The sequence below is a fragment of the Dicentrarchus labrax genome, unplaced genomic scaffold, assembly GCF_905237075.1.
Source record: "Dicentrarchus labrax unplaced genomic scaffold, dlabrax2021, whole genome shotgun sequence".
NCBI classification, from domain to species: Eukaryota; Metazoa; Chordata; class Actinopteri; family Moronidae; genus Dicentrarchus; species Dicentrarchus labrax.
Window position 1 is genome coordinate 3,628,475 of NW_026136721.1, and position 12,500 is coordinate 3,640,974.

The 12,500-nt window shown below is 43.5% G+C and overlaps 1 protein-coding gene across 15 annotated transcripts in view; it reads right to left on the reverse strand.

Moving 5' to 3' along the window:
• Positions 1-12,500, reverse strand: part of vps54 (VPS54 subunit of GARP complex) — a 20,162-nt gene that overhangs the window by 4,493 nt on the left and 3,169 nt on the right. For 5 of the 15 annotated variants that reach the window (XR_007881664.1, XR_007881662.1, XR_007881663.1 and 2 more), the window contains 22 exons: positions 11,605-11,798; positions 10,964-11,205; positions 10,012-10,096; positions 8,878-8,912; positions 8,548-8,679; positions 7,728-8,113; positions 7,028-7,154; positions 6,210-6,239; positions 5,069-5,176; positions 4,922-4,977; positions 3,735-3,831; positions 3,290-3,636; positions 2,917-3,046; positions 2,438-2,619; positions 2,137-2,249; positions 1,952-2,015; positions 1,429-1,534; positions 1,222-1,309; positions 958-1,079; positions 440-520; positions 244-351; positions 27-121 (listed from right to left, as the gene is read on the reverse strand). Coding sequence is in view for 12 of the 15 variants with exons in the window: in XM_051385491.1 (XP_051241451.1) it covers positions 27-121; positions 244-351; positions 440-520; positions 958-1,079; positions 1,222-1,309; positions 1,429-1,534; positions 1,952-2,015; positions 2,137-2,249; positions 2,438-2,619; positions 2,917-3,046; positions 3,290-3,636; positions 3,735-3,831; positions 4,922-4,977; positions 5,069-5,176; positions 6,210-6,239; positions 7,028-7,154; positions 7,728-8,113; positions 8,548-8,679; positions 8,878-8,912; positions 10,012-10,096; positions 10,964-11,205; positions 11,605-11,773 (2,903 nt within the window). In the remaining 3 variants the exon portion in view is untranslated. Of the gene's footprint in view, positions 1-26; positions 122-243; positions 352-439; positions 521-957; positions 1,080-1,221; positions 1,310-1,428; positions 1,535-1,951; positions 2,016-2,136; positions 2,250-2,437; positions 2,620-2,916; positions 3,047-3,289; positions 3,637-3,734; positions 3,832-4,921; positions 4,978-5,068; positions 5,177-6,209; positions 6,240-7,027; positions 7,155-7,727; positions 8,114-8,547; positions 8,680-8,877; positions 8,913-10,011; positions 10,097-10,963; positions 11,206-11,604; positions 11,799-12,022; positions 12,087-12,500 lie in introns of all 15 variants that reach the window. The other 10 variants (XM_051385493.1, XM_051385492.1, XM_051385490.1 and 7 more) reach the window with 5 other exon arrangements.

Consider the following 12,500-nt stretch of genomic DNA (forward strand, 5'->3'; position numbering starts at 1 on the left):
GGTTACTGTGTGCGTGCCATAGTTACCCGTTCTGCGGTCCTCCGTCATTAACAACCCCGAGCCGGGCGAGCTGCCTCTTCAGGTGCATCTTAAAACCGGCGTTGATCCTCAGAAACAACATCTGTGGAGGAAGAATGAACCGAGTGAGTGAGCGCGAGAGAGAGAGAGAGAGAGAGAGAGAGAGAGAGAGAGAGAGAGAGAGCTCACAGACACGTTTGATAAACGCAGAGCGAGTCGACTCACCTGCGTCTGTTCCTCAGGTAGAAGCTCTGAAATGGCTTCGTGCATCTTCGCCATCTGCTTGCAGACGTTCCTGAAGCAGGGCGACGGCATCGGCGCCTTCACTTCGTACTGAGGAAGACAACAGAGGCTTTAAGCTTTATCGGACACACCGACCGCCACCGCTCACCGGTTGGTTACGCAGAATAAAAGTTCTGACCTTTGATAACACCTTCTCGAACAGGCTGTCCATGATGGCCACCAGCTTGGCAGATATCTCTGCTATGTGGTCGTTGTAGTCCTGCAAAGCCACAAACACAAGATTACAGTTACAGTTTCACCAAAAAAGGAGTTTAAAGTGGGAAATGAATGATCAGATTCTGATGATCGGGGACAGAATTCTTCATATAAATGTGGTTTGACACTGTTATGTGCAGATGTTTGTATATAGAACCCTTTACATACCTTTCCTATCATTGATGGAACATATTTTATGGATATTTAATATTATTTAATGTTGTTTCTTGACAAATTCAGTGTTTCCTTCTCATTGTTCTATTAGTTCTTTATCTAAAGTGTCTTAAAAAATTATCTAAACTTTAAAAATAACACTTATTTATTTACTTTTCTTCTCAGAAAACAATGAAATGTAGAGCTAAAGGCCTACTGTGTATATCTTTTAAGCTTTGGCGCCCCCCAGTGGGGCCCTGACCCCCGGGTTGGGACCCACTGCGTTACCTTGGTGATGTGGTCGAAGTGTCTGAGGACGCTGAACTGTTTGGGCTGCAGTTTGGCCTCAAAATGAGCTCTGATGACGGGAATGTAGTGAACCACCAGCTGCAGGCAGCGGGAAGCTAATGCTACACAGACACACACACACACACACACACACACACACACACACACACACACACAACAGTCAACAATGGCTGAGTAACAAAAGCATCGAACTGAAGCATTAAAAGCTCCGACTGTCTGTCTGCGAGCTCCTGCCGGTCGTACCGAGGTTTTTGGTGGTGATGGTCTTGAGGCCGACGACCTGCAGCGCTCCGGCTCCCAGAACCAGCTGGCAGCTCCGAGAGTTGAAGTGCTGCAGAGACACGACAGTGAACGGTAAACCTTAAAGTCCGAATGATGTGTGTGACACCAGATTGTGTCTCTACATTACACTGCTCTATGTGAGTGTAGTTCGGTGTTTGTGGCTCCGACCTTGAGGAGGTCCGACAGACGCGTCAGCATGTCGGTGGCGATGGATGGGATGTCGTTGACACACTGACAGTATTCCAGAAAGATCCGGATCAGCAGCAGAACCGTCCTGAACAAAGAGAACACACTCAATGAAGAACAGTATACAGTATAATGGCAGAATTAAACATTAATGTGCGTCTCTGCAAAACCAATAGAGTCTAAAAAAACAATATAAAACTGTAACTGTGTTTGTAATTGACTCGTACTTCTAGTATTTGGCAGTTTTTGGCAGCCGGAGCTACAGACACATTTGGGTCAGAGCCAAAAGAGAACTGAGGTTTGATATGCAGAATGACACGAACCAAAGCTGATTGTCAACCTTCAGAAACAGAGTTGTTTTTGTAGAAGCAAAGTTAAGAAGTAGAAGTCTGAGTTCAAACAGTTTGCAGGAGTATGAACACACACTTCAGAAACACAGGTGGGGGTATTTACTGACGAATTTAATGTCGTAGAAAGAAACGTGAAGATTTGATTTCAAACGTACCCGACGACGGCGTATTTCTGTCCGTTGATGAGCAGAAAGTCAGTGGGCTTCCTGTCCTCTGGACCTGCAAGAACAACGAGTCTTTAACTCTCAGACACATTAACAATGCTCTTAAGACTGATTAAAGGTCGACTTCTTCCTGTGCATTGATGTATTAAAAAGTGTGTGCAGGGTATTTTGGGTACCTGGGATTTTGCGCTCTGGTAGTGATATTCTTCCGTCAGCGATGGAGTTCACCAGATCCTGAAACTCAGCAGGAACCTCGGCCTGCTTCCAGCGCTCGTTGTCCAGGAGGAGGCTGCAGGGACAAACAGCGTGGAGTTAACAACACAACGACACAGAGACTGAAGACTTATAAACTGCATCTGTGTTCATGTTTAACACAATCAGACACCGATGAAGAAGTCTCAGACACGTCTCCCTCGATATTTTAACTGGAAGAATGTTAAAAACCATCGAGGTGAACCAGCTGTACTAACGGCTGACCTGAGCTTGGTCTTGCGTTCTTCGTGGAAGCGGTGGACGAAGCGGTTGGCCTGGCTCTGCAGCGCCCCCCTCAGGGAGACGCTGCGCCGGCCGCACAGCTCCTCGGTGTCCCTGACGAAACCCTCCACCGCCTGAGAGAGACACACGAACTCCGCCGAGCTCAGGCGCTCCAGAGAGCCGTCCTGTGGGAGACGGAGACGACACACGAGGTTAATTCCTCCTCTTCATCAACAAACTACTGAAGCATCACGAGAGACTCTGTGGTTTAACTTCACTTATACACAGTGATGTATACACATTGTAGAGTCCGTTTTAATGAGCTGTATTTTGTTTATGTCCAGTCTGACTCTTCTCTAATTCTCTGTGGTGTAAAAGTACTGGTTTTGTCGGTGGAGTCTGGTGGGCTGTAGCGCCCTTTGTGCCTTTCATACGTTCACACACATCCTGTGACGAGCTCCTCGTTGATGGCGGTCTCGTACCTTGGCTCTGGCTGTGAGGACTTTGACGCAGCGGTCGTGGCTGACGTCGGAGGCGGAGTACAGCAGCTCCTGGATGTTATTGATCACACGGTTCAGCTCCAGCTCAGAGGGCATCATGTTCTCACCGGACCTGAAGAACAAAAACACTCTCTTTATTATTATTTATTAAATCTTAAATTATTGACTATTATTATTTCTTTTAAAATGTCATTAAGACTTTTATTTTCTCGTGTTAAACACTCTGAATCTTGATTGTCTTCAAATTCAGAACTGGATAATGTTTTAATATTTTAAATAAAAGTAGATGTTTCTAGAGCAGCAAAAAGTGATATATAAAAGTTATTATTATTTATCATTGTCTTCAGTGACATACATGAAGCTCTGCTCCCTGCTGAAGGAGGTCTCTGAGGTCCCACAGGTAGAGTCGCTGCTGGCAGCCTCCGCCCGGCTCTGCTGGATCCTGGAGCCCATCACAGAGCTCTGATCCTGGACCTGCTGCTGCTGCTGCTGCTGCTGCTGCTGCTGGGCCTCGTTCAGAGCGTCGCTGATGAACAGCCCCTCGTGGGTGAGGTAGGCCAGCTCGGCCTCCCCCTGCAGGACCGACGGGCCATGGGAAGCCTCCGCGTCTAAAGCCCTCGCACCGGCCTCCTCCAGGAGCCGGTTCTTCTGGTTCGAAGCCAGAACCTCCAGAACCACATTTTTGATCACGTTAAGAGTGGCCTGAGACAGAGAGACAGACAGACAGAGAGACAGACAGTGTTATACATCAGCCATCAGTCACTCTGCTCTCTAACGATCGACCACTAACTCTGACTCACCTTGATCCTCTGCAGGAAGAGGAGGAAACTCTCGAAGACGTTTTTCAGCAGCTCAAACCACTGAGGAAACGTCATCACACGCATCTGGTCAGCTAGCCTTCAGACAAACACACATTGTACACAATGTTATCAACACTGTGTGTAGTTCTGGGCACAGGGTGTACAAGTATGTTACACTGAAGGTTTGACTGCAACTGTAACGTAGAACAAACACTGCTTCCTTTAAAAAAACAAATATCTTAAACTAGTTGTATAAAAACAATGGGAGGAAATTAACTTCTTCTAAACCTTCCTGTTAGAGAGAGTGAGCTGTGGGTTATTAATTGTTGTGTTATAAAGTATTAACTGTTAAGATCGTATAAAGTTCAGAGTTCCCACTCTTTTTAATAAATCATTTTCCAGGGTTAGGGTTCATACTGACACACTGATGCAGCTGTAACTGTAACAGGACTTTGGCCACAAGTTCCAGTTCACATTAAGTAGAATTTGTTTCACGTTACAGATAATAAACTAACTCTTAGCCTGTTAAAATAAGAAGTAGAAAGTCTCTGTTCTGCTTTGCATCTGGTAAAAACCTTTCAAAAGTTTTATGTTCAACACTGAGGTTTATGTAATCTGAGTGAGGGGCTAAAATAAAAGTAAAATTTTCCAGGACAAAATAGTTTATTTCCAGGTATATTTGGTCATTTAAACCAATTTTCAGGTGTTTCCGTGATTGGAAAACTAGTCTCTAAACTTCAAATACACAGTCTTCCCTGACGATAGCGCTCATCGCAGGAGAAACAACATCAGAATCAGAATGGGGTTTATTGCCAGGTAGGTTTTTACACATACGAGGAATTTGTCTTGGTGCAATGGTGCTTAAAATGTACAATCGCACAAAAAAAATATATAAAATCACACAAAAATATACAAGAGTGAAATACTTTTTAAAAAATATAGATAAAGATAAGAAAGCTAAGAAAAGATAAGAAAACTGTACAGAAGATGGGAGTGCATTAATGTAATGCATATATACAGGGTGGGTGTAAGAGTCAGTGACAGTGGGGGGTCCGGGCCTCGTTGATGAGGCTGCGAGAGGTTTTGGTCCTGATGGACCGCAGCCTCCTGCCAGAGGGGAGACATGGCCGCCACAAACATCAAACACAACCAGCATGAAACCAAACTACGTTCACATTTCTACTTACTTAGTGACGACTTCAGTGTCAATTTCTTCTATGTGCAAAACACTTTCTGCTACACACTGCAAACACAAACATGCCCCGTTAAGATCGCCATGTCGTAAAACAGCACAGACTTCACTCGTCGTTCGCTTTAACGCGATCGGTTGTTACCTGAGTGACGATGGCCTTCGCAGCCAGAATCATCTCATCGCTGTAAATGTCCAAAAAGTCCAACTTCCTCTGCCGCAGGAGGCCGAACACCAGAGACTCCAGACGCTCCTAAAAACACACACACACCAAAAAATATTGATTATATCACATGAAGTAAACCTCAATGGTAACAGACGAAGTTCAGACTGAATGCAAATCAAACTGCAGACAATATAAATTCACATAAATTAGGATTTCTTCCACAGGCAACAAAACATCATTAAAATCAATTAATTCAACTTAAAATCACAATTATTTTCTGAATGTTTTCGTCCATTTGAAACATAAAAAACAACCTTTAATTGCTTTTAATCATATTTAGATTTTCACTGCGAAACGTGCGAATATTTAAATTAAAAAAAAGGTGTAATTCATTACAGGAAGACTTTAGATTAACATTGGTGGGAGTCACTCTGTGATTATAAAGCCTCCTGACATCCTGATATTCGAAGCATCGATCCACCAACTCCAGACATCAGATGTGAGCAGATGTGATTATTCTTCAGAATCACATTTATTCTCTTTCACAGCAGAGTCTGACTGACGTCTGAATGACTTTATTAAAGAATATTTAACTTAAATATTCTTTAAATGTTAATTGTCAACCAATTCCAGTTGCTGAGAGCTTCTCTCTCCCTCCCTCTCTCTCTCTGTGCTCGTTTGCCAGTGTTTTAAATCAGAGCGCCCCCTGCTGGATAAACCTTATATCAATATATGACCGCACACACTGATTTTCCTGCATTCATATCAGCGCCTGTTGGACAACATACAGTCCGATATCGGCCCAATAACATCAGTCAGACTCTAGTTCAGTGTTTAACCTGCTTGGAGACCAGATGGATTCTTATGATAATGGATAATGATGATAATGAATAATAATAATAATAATAATAATAATAATAATCTCTTCAGCTGCTGACAACCTGCTGAACACGATCTGAATCATCCTACAGTGGTTAACTCCGCCCATCTGGTGCTCCACGCACATTAAAAACAATTATTATCTCCATTGTAATTATCGGATTAATTATTGATCCACATAGCGACAACTGAGCCCCGATTTCAGCAGCAGGCATAGTTTGTGTGTGTGTGTGCGTCCCACCTTCTGTGAGGCAGTGTCTGGATTGTGGACCTGTGATGGGCACAGCAACCGATAAATACACACAGATTCACATCAAGAGACTGGATTATATATATTTATATTAAGCGAACATTCAGGGTTCTCGCGGCTTTATTTGGGAATTTATTATTTCCACACATCCAGTTGAACTTTCTTTGTCTGTTTCTTGTCCCTTTGTTCAAAGTAAATCAGGTAATCAATATAAAACTGTGTGCTGGGGAGATACACAGCTTTTTACAAGTAAAGTCATGACGATTATCACCATAATGGAAATTCACTACGATAAATTAAGATACATGATAATATTGTATATTGTCACCTACAGAATTAGTTTATTCTCACAGTAATTGATGTATATTGTCACAGCTGGTAATATTAATGTGATTATTCAATGATTGATCATTGTGAGAGTAAAGGATCAACTTATCGAGGGATCTTTCATTTCAAATATTTAAAGATTTCTGAGTGATTGTGTTGATGAAACTCCAGATTATGAAATTTTCTAGGAAGGATTTTTGAATTCAAGCATATTCTTTGTAACTTTGAATATATAAACAGTTAATATTCAGCATTTTCCACACATTGAAGACACTATACGAACCCTGAATACAATATTCCTATGTTATGTTTTGTGTTACGTCCTCATTTGTTTGGTTGTATCATTACAATCAGGAGACAAGCTCCAGATTTATATTATTCCCTAATGACCGTTTAATGAAGTTTTGTTGTTGTGGGACATATAAAAGCTGACAAACACGGGTGTGAATGAGGTGAACGAGGTGAACGAGGTTTGTTCAGACCTTCTCCAGGACCTGCGGCTCGTCCTTCAGGCTGCGGTTCAGGTCGCTGCGGGCGTACATGCTGAAATCCTCCACCATCATCTTATCGATCAGCTTCTCCAACTCACACAGCTGGGAGCCCAGATGTCTGCGGGACAGACAGACAGGCAGACAGAGAGAGAGAGAGACAGACAGACAGTCAGAGAGTCAGAGAGACAGAGAGACAGATATGATTTGTGTGGTTTCTGACTTCCTGTACTGAGGCTTTAAAGCTCACATGAGATGTTTTGATGATCATCTGCGATTTAATGTACTTGGTCTGTTTGAATTGTGATAAACGGAGATTACAAAATAAAATAAACACATTAAAGAAGAGAAAAACTCAAACTTCTCATCTGCAGACAGACGGCGAGCTGAGCTTCTTCCTGCTGGACTAAGTCAATAATATTAGCTGGCTTGCTGTGTCTGTATCTATGAAAGTTGTCACCTCGCTAGTTTTTGTTCCGAAGTGATGTCGGTATTTACCACAGTGTGGTCGGACTCTGAAACTGGAGGCTTTAAGACTGAATCTAAAACAGCTGCCAAAGATTTATTCATACGACCAAATGTGAGAGAGAAATCAGCTCATTTTAAAATTTACAAACAGTGTCTCTGTTACAGTTTGCAGAGACAGAAGTTTAGTTTTACACTGTCCAACAGAAATCCTCCTCCTCCTCCTGACCTGAAGCTGTGGATTCCCTGCAGCTCCTGCTGCAGCACCTCCTTGGTGGTGGAGATGAGCTCCAGCGCGCCGACAAACTCGGAGGTGGAGAGCAGCAGCTGCACGGTGGGCTGCGTCTGATGCACCGCCGCCATCAGCTTCATCTTGTTGTGCAGCTTCACGCAGTTGTTGCGGGTCAGGGCGGTGCGGACGGCCTGCAGAGGGCCCTGGCACATGACCCGGTCGATGGCGGCGGTCCGGCCCCGTAGGACGGCGACGGCCCGCTGCGTCTCCTGCAGCCGGTCCTGCAGCTCGTGCTGCGACGACATGGCGTGGAAGAACGCCTCGGAGCGCAGAGAGATCTGCCGGGCGATGCTCACCTCCACCACGTCGAGGTAGTGACTCAGCTGCACGGAGGAAGACACACAACTGCTGATTATATTCTGTATAACTGTACAATGAACCCAAGACGTTTGTGTAAAACCAGAGATCTGGGTGAATTTTTGAGCAGATTATTTCCTGTTCAGGGAACTTTTTATACAAGTCTCTGTCTGTATTATGGATTTTTATTATTTCTTGTCGCTGACGTTAAACCATTGTTCTATTATACAGTTTACTCAACAATTTACTTTGCATTTCTTCACAGAAGTGAACCAAATGCTGAGATAAAGGCCTACTGTGTATATTTTTAAGTTTTCTAGCACGCCTTAAAATCAAGAAGGCTTCGTGATCCACTATAAAGCTTTGGCGACCCCTAGTGGGCGTCCCGACTCCCAGGTTGGTAGAGCGAGACTGAACTTAAATACGTCCAAACGCAGACCGAGTGGACGAGTGAGTTCACCTTCTCCTGCAGCAGTTTGGAGGAGGCCCCGTCTCTGCTGCTCTTCCCCCCGGCGCTGTTGAAGTGCGACCAGGGCAGGACGGCGTTGAAGGTGGCGGGGTCCTCCAGAGCAAACTCGGGCTTCATGAAGATCTGCAAATTCAAAATATGTAAACAAACAGTTAGCTGAGAACCTCGAGCAGCTGTGGGAGAAAAACGGAAGTGAACTGAGATCAAGTAACTGTAAAAAGGGAAGTTTAAAGGGAAGTCAAGGTTTAAGAAAGTTACTGAGTACTACAAACTCTGATCCAATAAAAAGAGAATAAAGTAGAAGTAGAGGAGAAGTATTACCTTCGGGACTTGTTCGAGCTCAGCTCTGGATTTATCTGTAGGAAACAAGAGAAACTCTGGATCAAGAACTTGTTATTACTCCAATAGTCTGTTTTATTTGAGCTTATTTCCTCACGTTATTCAGCTAATTATTGTTACAGTCAACAAATGTAAACCTACAAAATACTATAATAACCTTAATAATAAAGTTTGTTTGTATATTGCTTCTCAAAACCAATGTTACAGAGAGATTTACACAAAACTAACAATTAAAACAAAGATACAGGAATAAAATGAACAAGAAAGAACATCCATAATCTAATCAATCAATAGTTTTAATATATCATCATATTAAAACTAATAATGATATTTCTGTACGTAAAACTCTCTTAAAAGGGTATGAAGTGTGAAATCAGAACAAATCTCTAAACAAATAGAAATACAGTTTATTTTATTAAGTGTGAATGATCATTGATTTCTAAATCAATCTGTATTTGACTTTTAGTTTAAAGAGTTAATCCAGTGTTTTTCGACCTGAAACCATCAGACCATTAAAAAAAAACAGTAATTTTACCTAACTGATCATCATAACTTCATTAAAACGTGACAGAAACAAAATAAAACTCACTAAAACTGTCTTGGTTTGTCTTTACTTTGTTACAGAGTATATATATATATATATATTTTCACATTAAACTGAGTGAATTAATGCTGACTGTTGTTGGAAAGACAAACCAACAGTTTTATTTTGTTTCTGTCGAGTTAAAATTAGTGTTTTTGTCTCTGGAGTCTGGTGGAGAGTGAAAGTGATATTACGTCTGTTTCTGATTAAACTAAAAGTTCTATCTCTGCACTGCTGCATGTGCTAACTGTACTAGCTGCTATCAGCTGTCTGTACCTGAACTGGGAGCTGGAGTAGGACAATCTTTAGTCAGGCAGCCCAAAAAAATAGGGTCCAGATTTAAAATAATCTACATTGACAAATAATCTGACATCAGGTGTGTTGCTTTCAGGTCACATGTTCAGATTGTGGTCGAACACAGTGGGAGGTCAGTGTGGGAGGTCAGTGTGGGAGGTCAGTGTGTTTCCTGTGTGTTGCTTTCACTGGTCATTTAATGGACCTTGGTCCTGCAGCAGCTCTTTAATAATTCATACCGTGGTTGGTGGTGATACTGGAGACGGCGTCCACGTCGTCTTTGTTGGGACAGATCGTCTTGCAGCGTTCGTGGATTCTTTCCCTCTAAAGATTAAAAAACACACACAGACACAAAAAGGTTTAAGAGTTTTAGGCGGCGCTGAACGACAAAAACATGAAAGCTTTCAAACGCCACAGTTCGAGGAATAAGGAAGCAATCGGAGGAATGTTTGAGCGCCGTTCTTCTGTTTTATTGTTTTCTGTAAACTTCATTCTGAAACTCTGAAGAAGGAAATGAGCACAAAGCAGCGATTACGTTTCTAGAAAACTGCCCAGCTCTTACGGGAAGAATAAGAAGTCGCCCCCGGTACCAAAGTCTAAAGAATATAACGTCATTTTCACACCTCAGCCAGGAAGTGAAACCACATTCAGGTTTATTTCCTTTTACAGCCACACAGAACCAAATATAAGAGAGTTATAAGAGAATGAGGAATAAAACAAACTGCTGAATGAGCACTTTTCTGATTAATGTCAGGCTGCTCATTGGTTCCCTCGGACCTTAAAGCTCGCTTATCATTTTAGGCCCTCAATGAAAAGGAGCCTGTCTTTACGGGCGCAGTCACTAGTGGCGAATGTTCACTCAGGGCTCCTGTCAGCGGGGGGTATATCAGGCAGCAGGTGAACATTTGGTCCTCAGAGTTGAAGTGTTAGAAGCAGCGTGAAGATCTGAGTGACGTTGGCGAGCGACAGAGGTGTTTGTTGGTCCGATTTGAAGCCAAAGATCTCATGCGGGTGCTGCATGCATCGAGCCAATGAAAAGAAACTGCTTCAACCGGATTCCTGAACGAGCTAAACCCGAATGTAACACGACGGATATTAAACATGTTCAGCAACTTCAGAACCACACCCTCCTTCACTGAGCATCACCACCAGAGAGTCTGCTGAGCTGAATACTTCAGTGTGGGAGTTTACCTGAGCCGTCTCCTGCAGGTAGGGCGCGAAGTGTTCCCGGGTGATGTTGGGGAGGTAGAAGGAGGGCATCACCTCCGTCTCCGCGAAGTCCAGCCCCCATGTTTTAGTGAAGAAGTCGGACTCCCGTTTGGCGAGCCGGGGGTCGTTCAGCGCGGCGGGGAGGTTGACCTTCGAGCTGTACACCGTCCACCGGTCGTGCTCCGCCACCACGGACGGCCCGTCACACAGGCCACGCCCCTCACCTGCAGGACCACGAGGAGAACGCTCAGTCACAGAAAATATCTCGACAATCATAATCAGTTGATGCTTCTAAGTCCCGCCCCTTTTTGCTCTGTGCACCAATCACAGTTGAGCTGACCTCGATCACTTGCTCACCTCTTACTGGAGTCACTTTAATTTATTCAACAGGCAAAAATGCCAAATATATCCTGGTTCCAACTTCTTAAATTTAAACATTTGCTCATTTTTGTTTGACATCATTGTAATCTGAATGTCTTTGGACCGTTTGAGGGACGCAAAGAAACATGTAAGGCATCAGCTCGGGGCTCTGGGAAACTTTCCTGACATTCAAATAATAATAACAGTCTAATAATTGACGGATAAATCTGTTTAGTTCCAACCCTGAGATGAAATCTACAAACAAAGAGTGAAGACGGCAGCTGTCCCCACCGGTGGGCTCCTTGGGACAGACGTCGGGCAGGGACCGGATGGGCCGGCAGCGAGGGGGGGAGGGATCCCGCTCCTTGTGATAGATCCCATCTCGGCCTCCACGAGGCACTGGGGAGGAGCTGTGGCTGGAGGCCATGGCATTGGGACTCGCCTCCCAGGAGGCTAGCTGCACACAGACACACACAGAGCAGCATTAGATGAAGAAATTCTTCCAAAACCAACAACGAATGTATCTATAATAAAGTATTACTGCGCTTATTATTTCTATTATTGACATATCTTCTTCCTCTGTGCTGTAGAGCTCCATTGTGGTCCTTAAAAAGCACATCAATGAGCCACACTGTAGTTTATTTTCACACATACAACCGTCCTGCTGCCCCAAATACTCACTGGAGCTCCAAATGTGGATTAATCTGCCGCTGAAAATAGTCCCCAACAAATGCTCTATTTCCTCCTGTTGATAAAAAGTACAGTGAGCTGCTGTCTGAGGAGTTTTTAAAGATTCAACAGGAACCAACAGACTCAGAGCTCAGTACTGAGAGACACACTCACACATTGTTGGTTTTAGTATCAACAACAATAAGAAAAATAAAGAATCATGTCCTTAATTCTGTAAAGTTCAACCCTTCTGAAGCTGAACTGCAAACTGCAACCGTATATTATCGGTGTCGTCTCTCAGGAAGTGACGCCTGTCAAACCAGAAGTGAGAACTGTGTGTTTCCATCTTTAGTGCCACATCATCACCACCTGCACAGCTTAATCTATCGCTTCATCAGATACACACACATTCAGAAAAACACCCTGAAAGGTTGCCCTGTTTTTACTGTGAGGCAGACTGAATGCACTGTTGATGTTAGCTGCAACAATT